Genomic DNA, 21,220 nt, shown 5'->3' with positions numbered 1-21,220 from the left:
AAGGAGCTGATTTATAAACATAGGTGCTAATTTGCATCATTGCAAGTGCTCCTACCAAGTAATAACATCTTTGCTTTCATTTTCTGAAGGTGGCCATACACGGGCAGATTAAAGCTGCTGATATTGTCCCTTTAGACTGATTCAGCAGCTTATCTGCCGTGTGTGGGGGCTTCCAACGGGTCCCCCGATTGATACCGATCTGGAAAGTTTGATTTTCTTTCTTCGATCCAGGTCCCCCGATTGATATCGATCTGGAAAGTTTGATTTTCTTTCTTCGATCCAGGACCACATCAGCTAGTTGATGCTGTATTGCGACTCTGACGGCGCCCATTCGCATCATTGCAATCTGATTGTTTGGCCCCAGGGCTGAACCCGATACAGTATATGCTCAAAGCTAATTGCCGATTGGTTGCTTTTGGCAATCAGCCAGTGTTTCTAGTCGCTCAACTGTTACCCCAGACTGGTGCTCCATAAAAATCCACCCGTTTGCATGTGTAGGACCACAATATGGTCTTTCTTCTCCCAGGGCTTCTCCCATCTCCTTTGGTGATCCTGTAGGGTGCATGTGCAATACTGAATTCTGTATTTAGCATGCACATGCCAAAATTGACAGAGGAGTGGATATGGAGAGCTCAAACTCCCAAAAAACCACCCCAGTTGTGGTGTCAGGTGCTGTACTGGAGGGCCCACGCCTGCCACGGGCCATAACCATATTCAAAAAAGATCTACCAGCAGCACAATGAGTAAGTTGTAGTTGTGCAAAATGGTTTATTTAGCCCAAAACACATACAAAATAGGGGAATGTTGTGGGCCCTTTATCAAGCCTAATGTTACCACATCCTAGACTCCCTTTAAAGTGACTGGAGGAGGTGTGGATTCAAACCCCACCCCTTCCTTGTAGTGACATCACAAACAAATATACATAATCATAGTGTAGAGTGAAGTGCAACCCTTCAAGTAAAAAGTTCTTTTAAGTCCATGCGGCAAAGTAATACAAAAATTGCAAAAAATTAAGTGCAACATTGTGTATTGAGTATTATAATTCATTCACCATGCTCCAGCATACCTGACACACCAGTGAGACCCATTCTACATACCGCACTCAGCACCTTCCTGAGACACATTCTAATATACAAGAAAAAATATCGTCACTCAGGGTGTTCTATGCGGATCTTAGTTACCAGATTGATAGAGGATGCCTGCAGGAGTAGACCATGATAGCAGTGTGTTGCTCCGCAACCTGTACCCAAGGTTAGTGCATTTTTTAAAAAACAGGAGCGCCAGCTTGGGATAACAGGTAAGCAGTTAGTATCACTATAGGTGGCTAAAAAGGTAACCTTGCATATTCATTATCAGAGCTTTCTCTCAACCGGTTTCCATATTAGTAACAAGGCGTGTAGCTGCTCTGCCTGCTTGCTGAACAAATAGCCTGGAGGTAACTGAATACAGACACAGAAAAGCAAGAGTTGTATCTGCTGTTCAAGCTTAGTAAAAAATCCAGAACCAGGTTGTATTCTCTAAGTAGTCCAACCCGTTGCACCAGTTCAGTGACCGGGCCACTGTAAACTTCTATCATCAAGAACGGGCCAGTTGCGCAATGGTCATTTTTTTTGTTTGTTTAAACATAAGTCACAGGGTCCATAGACACACCTTTGGTATACATTCAGTGGTGAGCTGGCTGCACATGTGCTTATGTTCTTACAAATTGCTCACCCAGTTGCCACTCCTCTAGCCCTGGCTCTTGTATTAGGCCCAAAAAGAAAAGTAGAAGTGTTCTTGCTCCTGTTAGTTTTGGGCTGGCTTATGATCTTCTACTCAGGTCAGTCACTTGACTGCACAGACGTTCTGTCCAAGAAGACAAATCCTCCATTGTTTATGGCAGGGTATTAGCTATAGTTGCCCTTGGAGTGTTCTGCTTCTTTCCCATTTGATTTGTTTCTTCTAGAGCTAGTTATATTAAATACGTTGGTGAACTTTGAAGTTGACAGATTATATAAAATGGAGGGTTTCGGAGCTCAGTCATTAGTAGTCTGCCCTTTTTATCCTTTTTGTGCTTGATGTGTGTTTTGCCCCTGATGAAGACCACCACAGTGGTCGAAACGCGTAAGGCGATTTGCCAATATGTAAGTGTTTTCATACAGACCGAGTTTGCAATCTATATATCTTTTTGGTTCTATATTTACCAGGAGACTTTATTTGGGCAGCCTCCATTGGATTGGCACTTCAGCTTTTATTGTGAGCATTGCTGTACTGGCAGTAAATCAGAACCTCTAAAGTTTGTTTTTATATTGCCAATATTATTTTTTCATACTTTGTACTATAGTATGGTATAGTATAATTTATGTAACAATATATTGTTTACAAGATTTTATGAAGAGCAAACATACAAATACTAAATGATACAGGAGGTTTAATAAGTACTCATTATAAAAACGTAAACATTAAAGACCACGCTCTACCACTTTTTTATGTGAACCACTAGAAATAGTATGACGGCCCATTTTTTTTTGGAACCCATGCTGTTTATAAAAGCACTGAGAAGGAGGCAATTGTGTGCAATTTAATTAACTGCTATGGGCATGTTGTCACCTGCACATGCTTGACAAAGGGCCGGGTGTGTTGTCTCTACTCTACCAAAGCAGTTTATGCCAATAGATTAGCCATAATAGTGCAAACTATAGAACTATATTTATTCTGCAGAATGCTTTACCATTCCTGAGTAAATCTCTCTAGAAACTCTCCGTTTGTTTAGGATAGCAGCTGCCATATTAGTTTGGTGTGACATCACTTCTTGCCTGAGTCTCTCCCTGCTCCCTCATAGCTCTGGGCTCCAATTACAGCAGTGAGGGGAAAAGGGAGGGAGAGAGGAGCAAACTGAGCATGCTCAAGCCCTAGCCCTGGAAGTTTAAGATGAAAACAGGATGTCTGATACAGAAGCCCATGTGTACACAATAGAAGAAAAGAAACGGTTTACTGGTTTATTTATATCGACTTTTCTGATAAATCTTACTTAATGTTATACTTTCCTTCTCCTTTAAAGTGATTAACAAAGTACCCACAATGCTGTGCACACATTTTATCAGAGCAATTAGTCATGTTATTTTAATGTTTATCATTTATTTCTCCTTTTTAGAATGTCGTACCAATACCCGTCAGGCTTCCCAGGATATCCAGGCTATCCTGTAAGTATCATTTATTACAAATTCAACTTTTAGCTTTTAAAGGCTGTGGCATGTTATTTACAGCATCTGGATTAGCTCTGCAGCTACCCATCATGCACCCTGAACATACACCACATGCTTTTCACTCTTGGATGGATGAAGAGGCCTTGTGGTCTGTACGTGTTAATGCCTTAGATATGTGAGAAACTCTATTGTGGCTGACATTATTGTGGTCTGTACAGCATATCTGAGAAAACAGCATCTTCAACCTTCAGCTGTAGGGGGGGGTTGACTTACTCCTCTAACTCATCATTGCCTTATTAATTGGGATGACCTACTCATTCCTAGTCTGCTGTTAAAGTACTAAAAATCCCCCCAAAACTTAAGCGTGCAAAACAGAAGTTTAACATATGCATTATCAGCTCATTTTTGCTAGTTTTTATTTGTCATTGATTGGCACATGTGATGGAAAATATTTAGACATTCATGTAATCCTTATATATTTTTTTTCTCTAGGGAGGAGACCCATCATATCCACCAGCAGCGCAACAGGCATTTCCTGGGGGACAATTCCCCCCTGCTGCAGGAGGAGGCGCATTCCCACCAGCATCTGGTGGGGGTTATCCACCTGCACCTGGCGGAGGCTACCCTTCAGCAGGAGGATACCCAGCTCCTGGTGGCTATCCTGGAGGCATGCCATCTTACCCTGGAGGTAGGTTATTATACTCATAGGTTTATATTTAGTTGTTCTTTAGTGATTGCTTTATTAGCCTACTGTAATTGTGGGAAATCGATATGCAACTTAAAGGGATACTATCATAGGAAAACAATTGTTTTTTTCATAACGCACCAGTTAATAGTGCTGCTCCAGCAGAATTCTGCACTGAAATCCATTTCTCAAAAGTGCAAATAGATTTTTTTTTATATTTCATTTTGAAATCTGACATGGGGCTAGATATATTGTCAGTTTCCCAGCTGCCCCCAGTCATGTGACTTGTGCTTTGATAAAACTTAAGTCACTCTTTACTGCTGTACTGCAAGCTGGAGTGATATCACCCCCCATCAGCCTAACAACAGAACAATGGGAAGGTAACCAGATAGCAGCTCTCTAATACAAGATAACAGCTGCCTCGTAGATCTAAGAACAGCACTCGGTAGTAAAATCCAGGTCCCACTGCAACACATTCAGTTACATTGAATAGGAGAAACATCTTAAAGTGCTGGCTCTTTCTGAAAGCACATGACTAGGCAAATGACCTGAGATGGCTGCCTACACACCAATATTACAACTAAAAATACATACACTGGTTCAGGAATTAATTTTATATTGTAGAGTGAATTATTTGCAGTGTAAACAGTGTAATTTACGAATAAAAACTACATCATAAAAACCATGACAGAATCCATTCTCAAAGGTTTAAATTGAGTTTTTCTATAGTGATTGATTTTATAGCCTATTGTAATTGTTGGAAATCTGTATGCAACTTTACTGTATTTTTGCTTCTCTTCAGCTCCAGGCTTTGGAGCACCTGCTGGTGGCCCAGGTTATGGTGCCCCTCCTGGTGCAGCTGGTTATGGAGCCCCTACCGGAGTCCCTGGGTATGGCGGGCCCGGTTTTAATGCTCCAGCTGGTGGTTACGGGGCTCCTAATGCAGGGGGTTTCGGGGCACCCCAAGCTGGTGGATATGGAGCACCTGGAGGTGCGCCAGGTTATGGTGGATTTTCACAACCTTCATCTCAGAACTATGGAGCAGGAGCGCCAGGTCAAATGCCAGGTCAAATGCCAGGTCAAATGCCAGGACAAATGCCAGGTCAAATGCCAGGACAAATGCCAGGGCAGGCACCATGTAAGTAAATTAATATTGTGTAAGTTTTTTTCTGCATGCAGCTCCTGTTGCACAGTAGTCCAGTGCTTACGAAGTAGTATTTTCCCCGTCAGAGTTTAATGCTGTTTATTATAGGGTTATATATGTCACATGAACTGAAAGACACAATGCAGAAATATATAATCATGTTTTTGTTGTGTATTCCATATGTCCTTTCTGAATTATTTATGATTTCTTTGTGATATTTGTGACTGTTCAGAAATGTTTTTTTTTTTGTAGAATTGAATAATTAACTCATAAGTACAAGATAGATGTATATACAGGTATAGGACCTGTAATCCAGAATGCTCGGGACCTAGGGTTTTCCGGATAACGGATCTTTCTGTAACTTGGATCTTCATATCTAAATTCTACAAGAAAATCATTTATACATAAATAAACCCAATAGGCTGGTTTTGCTTCAAATAACAATTAATTATATCTTAGTTTGGATCAAGTACAATCTACCATTTTATTATTACAGAGAAACATTTGGATTATTTAGATAAAATGGAGTTTATTTCCGTAATTCAGAAATATCTGGATACCGGGTTTCCGGAAAACAGATCCCACAGCTGTATATTTTTTTTCTTGCTTTAATTTTTAAAGATAGGTTTGTACTATTTTAGGCAACACTGCATTTTTTTCAGTGGGTGCATTTAATGCACCCACTGAAATTAATAAACTATTAGAAGCACAAAACTTAATTTCTTGTTGCATTGTCAGTGACTGAAAAACGACTGACTATTTACAGTTGTCTTCTTACATCTCTGTGTACAGGTGGATATCCAAGTGGCCCGGCACCTGCACAACCTACGGTAAGAGAGATCATTTTTTTTTAGATATTTTTCCGTTGATTAAAATAATGGTGTTAAACTGGCTCTTATCAATTATTCAGTTTCACAGAGGCTTGTAAATGGATTCTTATTAAGTGGAACATTTTCCCCATCTTGTAGGTTGAACGACTCTTAGGGTGTTATAAATGCAATAATAGAATTATTGGAAGGATGACGGATAATTCACTATGTATTCATTTTACCTTTAACTACCCCTTTAATTTTGAATTTCATTGCTTTAAAATACCAGTAACAAAGATCATGATGTTTCAGACTGGGAGTATTTAGTAACATTATAGAATTAGTGTAGAGTCTAATATTTCTGCAAGGCAGTTTATTAATGTCACAATCAGTACCATGCCTCCCTGGCATTGATCGAGAATGTACCTTAGAACAGGGGTCCCCAACCACTGGGCCACGAACTAGTGGCGGGCCACGGGCTGTACCGAACTAGGCCTCCTCTGGTCCCAGCTGCAGTCTATATAATAGCTGCAAAAACAATTACATGCAATCCCAGCTCCCTGATTTGACTTTTCCATGACAACAGCTGTGCGAAACCCAGGAAGCTTTCTATTAATTGAGATAAGGACCAAATACTGTTTAGACAGTTTTTTGATAAACCTGAAATGTACCCATGCATCTACATCCCCACACCGGATCCTCCTAAAAAATTGTCTAGCTTGAAACTGATCCGTGGTGCAAAAAAGGTTGGGGACCTTAGAAGCAGACATTGTTCTCGATTCTGGTGTGCCTATTCTCTTAGTCAAAACTCAACACTGAGCACTGGATGTGGATTGGCACGACATAGAGGCCACCACTAAACTGTTCAGCTTTCTGGGGCCAAGAACAGAGAAAGGGGTGAGCTCCTGGGTCTAGTTCAAATGGATATAGAGCTTTCTTGTCTCTGGACAAGAGGACATGGCAGGTTTTCATTCAGAGATAATGTGCATTTTTCCGGAATTTGAAGCTGCCGTTTAGGATTCAGTCTGGTATTTGGCCAAATCTTTTGTGGACGAGTTGAAATTTAGCCTAAAGGGGTTGTTAACCTTTAAATTAACTTTTAGTATGATGTAGAGAGGGATATTCTGAGACAATTCGCAACCGGTTTTAATTTTTTATTATTTGTAGTTTTTGAGTTATTTAGTTTTTTTTTATTCAGCAGCTCTCCAGTTCACAATTTCTGCAATCTGGTTGCTAGGGTCTAAATTATCCTAGCAACCATGCATTCATTGAAATAAGAGACAGGAATATGAACAGGAGAGGATCTGAATAGAAAGATGAGTAATAAAAAATAGCAGTAACAATAAATTTGTAGTTTTACAGAGCATTTGTTTTTTAGATGGGGTCAGTGACCCCCATTGAAAAGCTGGAAAGAGTCAGAAGAAAAAAAGCAAGTAATTAAAAAATAAATAATGAAGACGAATTGAAACGTTCTATAACATACTAAAAGTTAACTTAAAGGTGAACCACCCCTTCAAACCAAAAACTCATCAGTAAACTGCATGAAAATTTGTCGCATTGTAACTCTGCTTAATTTCCTGGCAAGAGAAATGTTATTTCCTTTAAATTGAATCTGAGCCTTTTTTTTCCGTTGTCAAAACACAACTGATAAAATAGAAACTATCCCATGACACAATTTTCCAGTTTTCAGTAATCCTGTTTAAAGAGGAATTGTATATCGGTGTTCAACATGTTCCATTAATATTGTTGAACAGGTATGGGCCCTGTTAGAATATTCCAGATAACGGATCTTTCCATAATTTGGATCCTCATATCTTAAGTCTACTAGAAAATAATTTGACCATTAATAAACCTGATAGGCTGGTTTCCAATAAGGATTCATTATAATTTAGTTAGGGTCAAGTACAAGGTACTGTTTTATTATTACAGAGGAAAAAGCAAATCATTTTTAAAAATTTGGATTATTTGATTATAAAGGTGTCTATGTGAGACGGCCTTTGAGTAATTCGGAGCTTTCTGGATAACGAATTTCCAGATAATGGGTTCCATACCTGTATATGATTTAGAATTTAATTTGGTTTTGCTTGCTCTGTTTCAGCCAGTTCTTCTAATCTCTCTGTTTGAAACCTCATTTATATAATGTGTGAACCTTTTAGTTCAGTGGTTATTGGTATTACCAGGAGTCTTGTGAGCTCCGAATCCATTATCTGGTTCGGGAATCGGCCAGGATTCAGCCGAATCCTTCTGTCCAGCCGAACTGAATACAAATCCTAATTTGCATATGCAAATTACAGGCGAGGAGGGAAATCTCGTGACTTTATTTATTTTTTTAGGATTCGGTTCGGCCGAATCTTTCGAGAAGGATCCGGGGGTTCGGCCGAATCAAAAATAGTGGATTCGGTGCATCCTTAATACATACACTAATGCTTTATCCAAAATTCCTACAAATGAGTTCAGTTTAGACTTCTGTTGTGAAAGTGTATTTCTCTGTAGATGTCTAGTTATTATTGTAAGTTCCATACCTTGTCGAAAGCAATCCTATATTTACATCACAAGTTCTAAAACCGTTCAATAACGTTTTCCTTATGATTAATTTATTTTAGCCCACAGATCTGACTTTTAAATGTTGTTTGTGTCTGTTTATAATGCTAACTTCTGTTTCTCACTGTGTTCTCAATTGCACTTTAACGTCTTGGTGTAAAAAAGGCTGATGGATGAAGGTGACTGCATGTGTGTTTTTTTGTTTTATACTTGAATAATATATCGCTAAGCATGTGTTTGAAAAGCCATAATGTGTTTTTTAGACCATGATATTCAGATGTAAATCTTGCTTGCAGTGAATTCATTTTCTGTTGTAGTGCAACACAGTTGTTCTCAAAATTGTGCGACAACTCTCCTAGGTGGGCTTAGGTCATCAAAGGGATGAGTGCTCATTTGATGTCTTGGATACCCCTAGACCAGGGATCCCCAATCTTTTGAACCAGTGAGCAACATTCAGCTGTAAAAGGAGTTAAGGAGCAACGCTAGCATGAAAAATGTTCTTGGGGTTCCAAATAAGGGCTGTGATTGGCCATTTGGTAGCCCCCATGTGGATTGTCAACCTACAGGAAGCTCTATACAACCAAAACTTGTCTCCAAATCAGTAATTCAAAAAAGCTTCTGCTTTGAGGCCACTGGGAGCAACATCCAAGGGGTAGGAGAGCAACGTATTGCTCACAAGCTTCTGGTTGGGGATCACTGCCCTAGAACTACGGGAAGTAATGTTGGATCACAGAGTGGAAATTTTAAAAATGTATAAGGTTGGGGGAACTTTATCGAACATATACAGTTTCAATCCAACCCCCTGTTTTCCTCCAAGTCATGTTCCTCCAGCTCCCAAGAGCTGTTGGTATGTTATTTATTACATGGAGAAGTCTACATGTGCTCAATATTTGACCTGTACTATTTGTATTTGTAAAAAACAATCTTAAATTCACATTCGGTGTAGAAAAAAAGTGCTGACATATGAACTGGTAGTGTACTGTATGTATTTAAAATTTTATCCATGAGGTCATTTTACACAGCTTGGTCATTTACATGGATGATTACTGATGCAAATATATAGCCAGTCCTCTGAATACCACAGTGGGTGTTTATTTAAACAAATTTAAAGTATTAGTACAAAAATGATAGCATTGTATAAACCTTATGGTTGTTAAAGGGGTGGTTCGCCTTCAAATGAACTTTTAGTATGATATAGAATGGCCAGTTGTAAGCAACTTTTCAACTGGTCTTCATTATTTCTTTATCGTTTTTGAATTATTTGCCTTCTTCTGAATCTTTCGAGCTTTCAAAAAAAAAAAAAAGCTAAATAACTCAAAAACCACAAATAATAAAAATGAAACCCAATTGCAAATTGTCTCAAAACATCCCTCTCTACATCAGCTAAAAGGTAATTTAAAGGTGGACAACCCCTTTAATTAAATGCAGATTGCATAACGAGGTCTTTTACACACTGTATGGGCAAAACTTTGTGGATACATCTTCTAATTATTAAAAATGGCTTTTAAAGCCACACCCATCATTGGCAAAACAGGTGACACTACATCATGGATGACATTCTAAACGATTCTGTGCTTTTGACTTTTTGCCTATGGTTTGGGGGAAGACTCTTTCCTGTAACAGCACCATAATACTGTTGCATAATAAAACCCCCATGCAGAAATTAATGTTACAACTGTTGGACATAGATGTAGGTGGAAGAATTTAACTGACCTGCACAGAACCCTGACCTCAATCTCCTGTGGGATGATGGAATCCTCAAAGAGCGTCGAGCCTGATCACCAAACATCAGTGCCCAAATTTTTATTCATAAATAGAAGCAAATCCCACAACAATATTCCAAGTTCTAATGGAAATCCTTCCCAGAAGAGCAGAGAACAATGCTGATGTAGGAGCAAACTGTCAATAAATTGCATTACTACCATTGATTAGGGAATGAGATGTTGGTAGGCAGGTGTCCACATACATTGACTCTATATTTATGTATTAGCAATTTTTAAAAGCTAAAAGTAGTAGGTATACTCATCACTTGCAAAAATGCTCCATGTTACATGGCAATTTTTTATTACCAGAGCTGTTGAGTTGCTGTGACCTCCCATATGATGTTTTTGTCTGTTTTTCAGCCTTATGCAGCAGCGATGACAGCTACACAGGGCACAATTAAAGCAGCACCTAACTTTGACGCCCTATCTGATGCTGAAAAGCTAAGAAAAGCAATGAAAGGATTCGGTATGAAAGTTATATATTGTTATATATTATTATTTTTACGGAAAGGCCATCTCCCGTAGACTCCATTATATAATCAAATAATCCAATTTTTTTTTTTAAATGATTTCCTTTTTCTCTGTAATAATAAAACAGTACATTGTACTTAATCCCAACTAAGATATAATTAATCCTTATTGGAAACAAAACCACCTTATTGGGTTTATTTAATATTCACATGATTTTAAGATATAGATTAAGTTATATACATGATTTTTAAAACATAAACTTAAGCCATGAAGATCCAAATTTCAGAAAGACCCCTTATCCGGAAGCCCCCAGGTCCTGAGCATTCTGGATAACAAATCCCATACCTGTATTATTATTTTTTACACTTTACTTTCATCCTCTTTACCTACTGTTATTAAACCTGATCTCTTCTTCACTTAGGAACTGATGAGAAAGCCATCATTGACGTTGTTGCTAACCGTTCCAATGACCAGAGACAGAAGATTAAGGCAGCATTTAAGACTGCTTATGGCAAAGTAAGTTACTTGTTATCTGATCGAAAAATTCTACTGAAAATAAATTTCACCTAGAAACTGGATAGAAATTTACCCTCACGGCTGACCAGGTTACAGTTAAAAAAACAAATTAGAATGTTTTCTTCTTAGTGAGTCCAGGCACATGTGTGTAATGCTAACCTTTGATTGGCAATACACTGACCTGTTTTTTGAAGAATTCAGTTTTTGCTAGTTTCCAGCTGTAGGCCTGGTGCTCAAGGTCGGTCTGACCTGTGAGGTACTTTTCAGCCATTCCTGTGAGGGTGCATGGGTTCATGTGCAATGCTGCTTCCCACTCCCAATTGTATGGTCTGACTCTGAATAATTGATTAAAAGGGTGGTTCACCTTCAAGTTAACCTTTACTATGTTATAGAATGGCCAATTCTGGACACTTTTTCAATTGACCTTCATTATTTATTTATTATACTTAATGAATTATTTCTCTTCTTTGTCTGACTCTTTCCAGCTTTCAAACGGGGGTCACTGACCCCATCTAAAGAACAAATGTTCTGTAAGGCTACAAATGTATTGTTATTGCTACTTTTTATTACTCATCTTTCTATTCAGACCTCTCCTATTCATGTTCCAAATTAGTGCATGGTTGCTAGGGGAATTTGGATCCTAGTAACCATATTGCTGAAATTGCAAACTGGAGAGCAGCTGAATAAAAAGCTATATAAAGGTGGCCATACACGGGCAGATAAAGCTGACAATATTGGTCCTTTATCTGCCCGTGTATGGGGGCTTCCGACGGGTCTTCCCAATCGATAATATCTGGCCATGATATAGATCGTGACGGTTTAATTTTTCCACCGACCGACACGTCTGAGCCCTATGGCCGAATGTTCGGATTACCCCGATATAGCCCTGCCGTTGGTGGGCATATCGGTGAAAGATCCGCTCGTTTGGCGATGTCGCTAGACAAGCGGATCTCTTCAATATATGGCCAGCTTTATTCAAAAACCACAAATAATAAAAAATTAAAACCATTTGCAAATTGTCTCAGAATATGATTCTCTACATCACGCTAACAGTTCATTTAAAAGTGAACAACCCCTTTAAAAACTTATACTGAGCAATAGCACTACACAAATACCACATAACTTTGAGTCCCCAAGACTCATGTCATACATAAGAATGTATTTATTGATGCAAGATCTCAACACATACATCCACAAATTAAAAAGAAAAATACATCTTTGTTTTAAACTTCCATTCTATTTTCTTGCTTGTCAGAAAATATCCGCACGCATGCTGAAGGGAAGAATGTTTTCTAACGCTTGCTAAACCAAACAAGTTAAAATGACAAAGTAAAGCTGTAGTTTAATTTGTTTTTTTTTGTTGTTTTTTCATTTTGTTTGTAGGATTTAATAAAAGATCTGAAGTCAGAATTAAGTGGTAATGTGGAAGAACTCATTATTGCACTGTTCATGCCTTCCACATATTACGATGCCTGGAGTTTATATCATGCCATGAAGGTAACTGCCTGTGTTTGATTTATATCACATGTAACTGCTGTCTTAAAGCAAATGACACATTCGATTCTGAAAACCAAAATAGTTGTGTAGTTTTTTGTTTTAATCCTAATTTAAAAAGACTACCGCTATGAAGATTGAACTGCAGTTATCTGCATTCTCATTCACAAGATCTGCCAGGGAGACGAGAATAAGCAAAAATAAATTATATATATATAGATATAGATATAGATAGATCTAATACACAAAAGCTATGAATAGCTTGTAAATTATATCCTTATAAATGGTGAGTTCTGATGGCATGTCTGTCACATGACTCACTGAAATTTGTGTATTATAATAAATAAAGTACCCCCAGTTGCAAATTATGAGGATATTAGAAGTTACCTCGGAGTTATATGGTCATGAAACTCCTCGGTAACTTATAATTTACTAGAGGGGGTACTTCATTCATTATATATGTGTTTTAGTGTAACAGGAACAAATATATCTGTCCATTAGCTGATTTAACGTTGCATTCATACACTTGGTGAGCAAGCATAGGGTTATGGCATCTGGATAAATGTATATTTTTATATATAATTATTGACTTAGATTAGAAACAATATTTTCAGAACCCAGCACCAAAAATAAGGTTTTAGATTATATATGGATATAGATATATATATTTTTTTTTTCTCCCAACTACTACATTTTTTTATGCAAAAAAATGTATGCAAATCAGCTCAAAACTGGCAGCAGCAAGCATTCTATCTTTGATATGTTCTTGGACACTAATACACCTTATATAAGCATAAATATGAATATTGGGTGTCTTATAAACCATTTGTAACTTATAATGGGTTCAAACAGAACACACTGCCCAAATTAGCCCATAAACAGCATGGTAATACCATGAAACCATATATTTTTGGAAACTGCTTTCGGCATAATTAAACAAGGGAAATATGTCTTTGTACTCCAATAATAGCATTTAGGTAAGCCACAGATATGCCATATCTTTGGAATGCTGATATCCTGATAAATTCAAAGTGGGTAAATCTATATTTTATCCAACCCCAATAATTTTTATATTTCAGCTTCTTAAAGGAGAACTAAAGCCTAGAAGAAGTAGCTAGAAATGTTGTACATTATGTGTTGTGCTTCTGTACCAGCCACAGCCCTTTAGCAGGGAATATCTGTCTCCCCAAAGATGCCCCAGTAGCTCCCCATCTTCTTTTCTGCTGATTCACTGCACATGCTCTGTGCTGCTGTCACTTACTGTGAAATGTGAAATGTCACAATATAAGGCTGATTAGTAATTAATACAGATAATTACTACATGGCAGCACAGAAACCAGTGCAACTAGCATTAGAATTTAATAATCAGCCCTGTAGCATCAGCTTATATTACAGACCAACCTCATTTTCTGCTTGATAATTAGTGACGACCCCTAATCTTAGCTTCTCAACAGCTGCTCAGAGCCCACTGAGCATGTGAGTGTCGCAGACACTTTCCAAGATGGTGACCCCCTGTGACAAGTTTTAAGTCCTGGATCATTGCTGTTGTTGAGAAGCTGAAACTATACTCTGATGCAATAAGTTGAGTATATAAAATATGGTATTTTTAGACATATTCATTTTTAGGGGTTAGTTCTCCTTTAAGACAAACTGTATTTTTCATTGTTAACCAATCATTTATGGGGTGTGGCAGTTAATGGTGTTTGGGAACCCTCCGTCCATTTTGCATTGGAGATTGTGTGAAAAGTTATTTATAAAAACACTTTCAGTTTAATTGTTAGTGGGATAGACTGTATATTCCCATTGGACATTTAAAACTATACTTTTTTTGTTTTATTAAATTTTCCATTACTTCTAGGGAGCAGGAACACAAGAGCGAGTACTCATTGAGATTCTATGTACAAGGACAAACAGTGAAATCAAGAGCATTGTTGCCTGTTACAAACAAGAGTTTAACAGAAACATTGAGAAGGACATTCGATCAGATACTTCCGGGCATTTTGAGAGACTGCTGATATCTATGTGCCAGGTCAGCTGTTGGTCCACTTCTTCCTTGCAGCTTGTTCTTTAGAAAACAGAAAACCTTCCTAGATAACCAATGCCCTGTAGGGACATTTCATAGACTAAAAACATTATTCATGTTGGGATGGACACAGTCATAACTGATCTTTGTGGTTTTGTGCTTCATTGTTTTTAATTGATTTTAACTTCAATCCATAGGGGAATCGTGATGAAAGCCAAAATGTTAACATGCAGCAGGCTGAGCAGGATGCCCAACGCCTTTACCAAGCAGGGGAAGGGAAGCTTGGAACAGACGAGTCCTCCTTCAATCTAGTTTTAGCAAGTCGAAGTTTCCCCCAGCTGAAAGCTGTGGCTGAAGCGTATGCAAGGGTAATAACTAGCTCCCTTTTCAATAGAATCTCTCTGTCCAAATATTATGTCTTTGAAATTGTTGTCTTTAAATTTTGGAACAGTGGATGTTAAATGTTTTTTTACAAACCATCCTATGCTGGTCTATTTTCGATTGGTCCTTGTATTCCACATTGTTCTCAGAACGTCCTGATGTTAAAAAATATGCCAGGAGTTCACAGGCTGTTTACATGGCTATATTTTATTTTTGGAATGTAGTCGGCAGCTCAGTAACTCGGGCTAGTTTCCTCTGCCATTAATACCTTTCAGTACTCTTGAGGTATTGGCATGTAAATCTGCTCCCAGGGTGTAGTAAATATATTTAATCACTTACAAAGAAAAAGTTTCACAAAGTTACACTATGGTCTCAACACATTAAACCCCAGTCCAACGGATTGCTATAATTCCAAATCATAATACGTATGAGAGACCTAGTGATAATAAGTGCAGCAGCAAAAATTCTAAAGTAAAAAATTGTTTATGTAGCCTTACGCGTTTCGTACAAAACGGGCACTTGCTCAAAGGCTCTGAGTAAGTGCCCGTTTGGTGCAAAACACGTTAGGCTTCTATGTCTTCTAAAGTAAAAAATTTTTGCTTTATAATTTTTGCTGCTGCATTCATTATCACTATGTCTTTCATATGAATTTAGATTTGGAATTAATCCCTTTCACCTTTAATTGGGAATAGGTTATTTTCAGTGGTGGAACTACCGGGGGTACAGGGGGTGCGAGCGCCCGCCCAGGGCCCGCACCCCCTCAGGGCCGCCCGGCAGCCCGCGTCACTGGAATTCGGGCCGAAAATCACGTACGGAGGGGGACGGGGGGCCCGGCTGCACGTCACGCACCAGGGCCCGCCCCCTCTAGTTACGTTACTGGTTATTTTATTTAATTTGGTATGTATTTTAATTTGGTAACGCCTAACGCGTTTCGTACTAAACAAGCACTTAATCATAGGCTCGGAGTAAGTGCCCGTTTGGTACGAAATGCGTTCAGCTACTATGTCCTAAATAAACAATTTTTCACTTTATCATGTATTTGGATTTGGTATTAATCCCTTTCACCTTTAATTAGGAATAGGTTATTTTATTTATTTCTATTTAATTTGGTATGTATTTTGTACCCTATATCTCTAGCCAGTGTTAATAACTAACGCTGTACTTTTGTATTGCTTACTTGTACAGATTTCTAAACGTGACTTGCTTAGTGTCATTGGCAGAGAATTTTCTGGATATATAGAGGATGGCCTGAAAGCAATTTGTAAGTAAATATTAAGAAATCTATACACAATAACTTCTGTACAGTAAGGGGCATTATAGTCTTATATTTAACACTGGGGCTTGTACTGGCATGTTTTTTTAAATACAACAAAAAATGTATCTTTTAACCCATTTTCCCCCTATTTGGAGTTAGTAAATTTGGCTACACGCTGGAAAATGTGCCCCTTGTTTAGTGAGGTTGCCAACTTAGTAAATTTGGCAACCCAAGGGTTGGAGCACACCAGGCTATATTGTCCTCTGTGGAGACGTTTGAAAGGTATGTAGGCCCAAACAGACCCACAAGGAGAGGACTTTCCACCTTGATGGAATTTTCTAGCCTTCCCAGTTTGATCTTTAAATTCTTCTTTTTTTTTATTTTTAATTTAAATACAAGGAACTACTGGACCTTGTATGTGGAACTTCAGTAAAAGAGTTTAATATACTGCATGACTTGGTCAGGTGTATATGATTGCTGATTATACACGTTTTCCTCCATAAACAATTGCTCTGAAGAACCATGTATAGTCTGCTGAATGTAGTATTTCATTTCACCGTTTGCAGTGAACGAACAAATTACTAAAACTGTGTATTAAAATCAAATTTCGTGTTAATTTGACAGCAGAAGTCTCTAACTCCAACTTTAGTTGGTGGTGTAATTAGAAAGAGAGAGAGAGACATTGCCCCGGGTCCATAAAACCAGACGGGCCCTAACCAACTGCCTAATCCGGCCCTGGCTGCGGGCCAATTCAAAATGGACTGTGGGCCGTAGTTTTGACACCCCTGATATAGATCTACCCACAGACTTGAATAGATTGAAAGATTGATTAAAGGGGTTGTTCGCCTTAAGTTAACTTTTAGTATGACGTAGAGAGTTATATTCTGAGACAATTTGCAATTGGTTTTCATATTTTATTATCTGTAGTTTTTGAGTTATTCCGCTTTTATTCAGCAGCTCTCTAGTTTGCCATTTCATCAATAAGGTTGCTAGAGTCCAAATTTACCAACAACCACGCATTGATTTGAATAAGAGACTGGAATATGAATAGGAGAGGACTGAATAGAAAGATGAGTAATAAAAAGTAGCAATAACAATAAATGTGTAGCCTTACAGAGCGTTTGTTTTATAGATGGGTCAGTGACCCCCATTTGAAAGCTGGAAAGAGTCAGGAGGAGAAGGCAAATATTTAAAAATAATAATGAATAATGAAATAAATAATGAAGACCAATTGAAAAGTTAAAACATACTAAGTTAATTTCCAGTGAATGTTGCTTTATTTAAAGAAATAACAAACCTTATAGGTCTTTATTGTTAAAGACTTGGGTTGGGTCTGATGTACCGGTAATTTCATCTGGATGGAATCTCCAGCAGTACTTATGTATTTTTCTCATTTTACAGTGCAGTGTGCTGTCAACCGTCCTGCCTTCTTTGCTGAAAGACTTTACCGCTCTATGAAGGGAGCCGGCACGGATGATTCCACTCTTATAAGGATTATTGCCACCAGAAGCGAGGTATCTGCTTTGTTGTGCTTAAAGGATAAGGAAAGCTACCACAAGCAGTTTATTGGCAATAGATTAGCCACAACAGTGCAAGCTATAGCACAATATTTGCTCTGTAGAATGCTTTACCATACCGAAGTAAACCGCTCAATAAGCTCTCTGTTTGTTTAGGATAGTATCTGCCATATTTGCTTGGTATTACATCACTTCCTGCCTGAGTCTCTCCCTGCTCACTTATAGCTCTGAGCTCAGTTTACAGCAGGGAGGGTAGGAAGGTGGGGTGGGGAGAGGAGCAAACTGAGCATGCTCAAGCCCTAGCCCTGGAGGTTGATGCTGAAAACAGGAAGTCTGATACAGAAGCCCATGTGTACACAATAGAAGGAAAGAAATGCTGTGTTTCCTTTGACAGAGAACTCAGAGCAGCATTACTTTGAGGGTTTACTGGTATATTTATATAGAACTTTCTGATAGTTACTTCATTTTAGTCTTTCCTTCTCCTTTAAATGGAAACACTCCCAGCCCTAGTAAACACAAATCCTAGCGCTATATTAGGGATTTCTCCATTCATAAATTATAACCACATATTCCTGGTATATATTTTAAGTTTGACACTCGCTCACCATTCAAAAAATTTATGGAAGGGCGCACTCACTCCAGGGCCCTCTTAGAACAGAATCGCTTGTTTTCAATTCAGAATTGAAAACGAGCGATTCTGTTCTAAGGGGGCCCTGGAGTGCGCCGTCCAACCAATATACTCCCAGCCCTAGGCCCATCAAACATCTAGTATTGTGTTCACAGCCCAGCTTTTGGGTTACCTCTATGTGGAGTTCCCTAACCACAAATATAGTCAGAAAGCAACAGGCTGGTGCCACTGAATGTTGCAGGATTCATAGATATGAAGCAGCAGCTTTTCATTTTTTGTCTATTCAGTGAGAATGTCAGACTTGAATAAGATAGTGGCATAACTATCCAGGCAGGGCAGGGGCTATGCTGTATAGTAGCCCCTTTCCAGACCCTCTCCTACCTTTAACTTGCTGCCTGTGAAGTTGGGGGTGGGGAGCAATTTCAACTTATGTCACTGTCTCCTTGCTAAATTGTTGTGCAAATGATACAAGATGATGGTGAAAGTTTGTGCTTGTTCAGTATTCATTCTGGTCCAGTATATAATAAAATACCAGGGTTTGTGTTTGTTAAACCAGCTAGTCAGAGGTACTGGGGCAGAATTGTACATTGTTTGTAGCCCCACTGTGTCCACTGAGCAATGTGTGATTGTAGCAACCAATCAGTGACTGTCTTTTTACAGGCAACTGCAAGTTGAACAATGAAAGCAAACATTCGATTGGCTGCTATAGGTTACTGCTCAGGTGCAGATTTGCTCAGTGTTTATAACAAGTGACTTAATCTGCAGGTTGTAGAGATGAATATATTTAAATGTTTATTAAACGTTTGTGTTGCTAAATATTGCTTCTCTTTTTGCATTTTTTTTTTTCAGATTGATCTTGTGCAGATCAAACAGGCTTATGTACAGATGTACCAGAAATCTCTTTCTGCAACAATCGCTGGCGATACATCTGGGGACTACAGACGTCTGCTGCTGGCAATTACTGGCCAGTAGGATCTATCCTGTGAATGAAATATATCAGATATGTCCGATAAACATTATATATATATATATATATATATGTATAGTAGCAAAGTATAAACGGCACTCTTGTAGGAACTGACCATGAAAGTGTCATACCATAAATACAATGTTTGTCTTTTACAGACTTTGTGCAAATTTTTAAACACATGCCTTATATATAAACGACATAGCTGGTTTTTCACTAAAAAAAATATCAGCATCATTTACCCAGTGCCTTAGTTACAGCACACAAATTTAAATAGTAAAAAAAAAAAACCTGATGTGACAAGTTCAGGGAGTTAAGTTTTTCCTCTTTGCAATAATTCCTTTATAATACACAGAAGCCATGAATATCTTGTAAATTATATAGTGAATAAAGTACCCCCTCTTGTAAAATATAAGGATAAGTCACCGAGGAGTTTCATGTTTTTATACAGATCATGGAACTCCGAGGTTACTTCTAATATTCTCATATTTTCCAACAAGGGGTACTTTATTTATTATAATACACAGTGTATTACAGTGTTACAGTGGGTCATGTGACAGAAATGACATCAGAACTCACCGTTTATAACTGATGACATCACTAGTCACCGCTTATAAGGATATAATTTACAAGATATTCATGACTTTTGTGTATTATATAGTGAATAAAGTACCCCCTCTTGTAAAATATAAGGATATTATAAGTTACCGAGGAGTTTCATGACCATATAAAAACACGAGGAAAAAAGCAGAGTGTTTTTATACAGGTCATGGAACTCTGAGGTTACTTCTAATATCCTCATATTTTCCAACAAGGGGTACTTTATTTATTATAATACACAAGTTTCAGTAAGTCATGTGACAGAAATGACATCACTACTCACCGTTTATAACTGATGACCGTTTATAAGGATATCATTTACAGGATATTCATGGCGTTTGTGTATTATATCCTTATAAACGGTGAGTACTGATGTCATCAGTTATAAACGGCGAGTAGTGATGTCATTTCTGTCACACTAAACGTGTGTATTATAATAAATAAAGTACCCCCTGTTGCAAAATATGAGGATATTAGAAGTTACCTTGGAGTTCCATGACCTGTATAAAAACACTCAGCCTATGGCCTCGTGTTTTTATATGGTCATTGAACTCCTCGGTAACTTATAATATCCTTATAATTTACAAGAGGGGGTACTTTATTCACTATATATGCTCCAATACAATCCTGTTCAGCACAGAAACACATAGAAGTAAGGACACATCATTACTTTTTTCTTAGCAGGCCAGACTACACAGGGACCTGCTTTTAATGAAAAGGTCTTCCACCTCTGCTAATTTGTAGGAAGGCAAATGTGCTCAGCATAGATAATAATGAGGCAGTGCATGTAAACTGGAGAAGCAAATGAGAAATATGGCAGCATGAATAAACGTCTAATGGATTTTTACACACTGGGGTTTTCGTTTTTGTTTAGGTTGCCTGTTTGGGCGAATCATAAAATAGCGGATTCTGAGCATCCCACAAATTGGGTAATAAACAAAGGGTACAAATGCGATAGGAAACTACTACAATATGGATGGTGGCACTGGGAGTGAAGAGAGAGAATAATGGACACAATATGGATTTGGGGTGGGGTGGAATACTCAAGCACAGTAGAGATTAAGCAGTGCTATACCACAGGGGTCCCCAATCTTTTTTACCCTTGAGCTACATTCAAAAGTAAACAGAGTTGGGGAGCAACACAAGCCTGAGAAAAGCCTCTGGGGATGCCAAATAAGGGCTGTGATTGGCTATGTGGTAGCATTGTGTGGACTGGCAGCCTCTGTTTGGCAGTATGCTTG

The 21,220-nt window shown here is 38.3% G+C and overlaps 1 protein-coding gene across 1 annotated transcript in view; it reads left to right on the top strand.

Moving 5' to 3' along the window:
- Positions 1-19,669, top strand: part of anxa7.S (annexin A7 S homeolog) — a 29,796-nt gene extending 10,127 nt beyond the window's left edge. Inside the window, 12 exon segments of the mRNA NM_001094206.1 lie at positions 3,134-3,182; positions 3,678-3,873; positions 4,673-5,008; positions 5,807-5,844; positions 10,488-10,593; positions 11,020-11,114; positions 12,498-12,611; positions 14,467-14,637; positions 14,829-14,999; positions 16,198-16,273; positions 17,669-17,781; positions 19,262-19,669. Of these exon segments, the coding sequence (NP_001087675.1) occupies positions 3,135-3,182; positions 3,678-3,873; positions 4,673-5,008; positions 5,807-5,844; positions 10,488-10,593; positions 11,020-11,114; positions 12,498-12,611; positions 14,467-14,637; positions 14,829-14,999; positions 16,198-16,273; positions 17,669-17,781; positions 19,262-19,384 (1,587 nt within the window). The 5' untranslated portion in view covers position 3,134 and the 3' untranslated portion in view covers positions 19,385-19,669.
- Positions 19,670-21,220: the final 1,551 nt, after the last annotated feature.

The sequence above is a fragment of the Xenopus laevis genome, chromosome 7S (assembly GCF_017654675.1).
Source record: "Xenopus laevis strain J_2021 chromosome 7S, Xenopus_laevis_v10.1, whole genome shotgun sequence".
Lineage (NCBI taxonomy): Eukaryota > Metazoa > Chordata > Amphibia > Anura > Pipidae > Xenopus > Xenopus laevis.
This window is presented reverse-complemented; position numbering and strand designations above follow the sequence as displayed.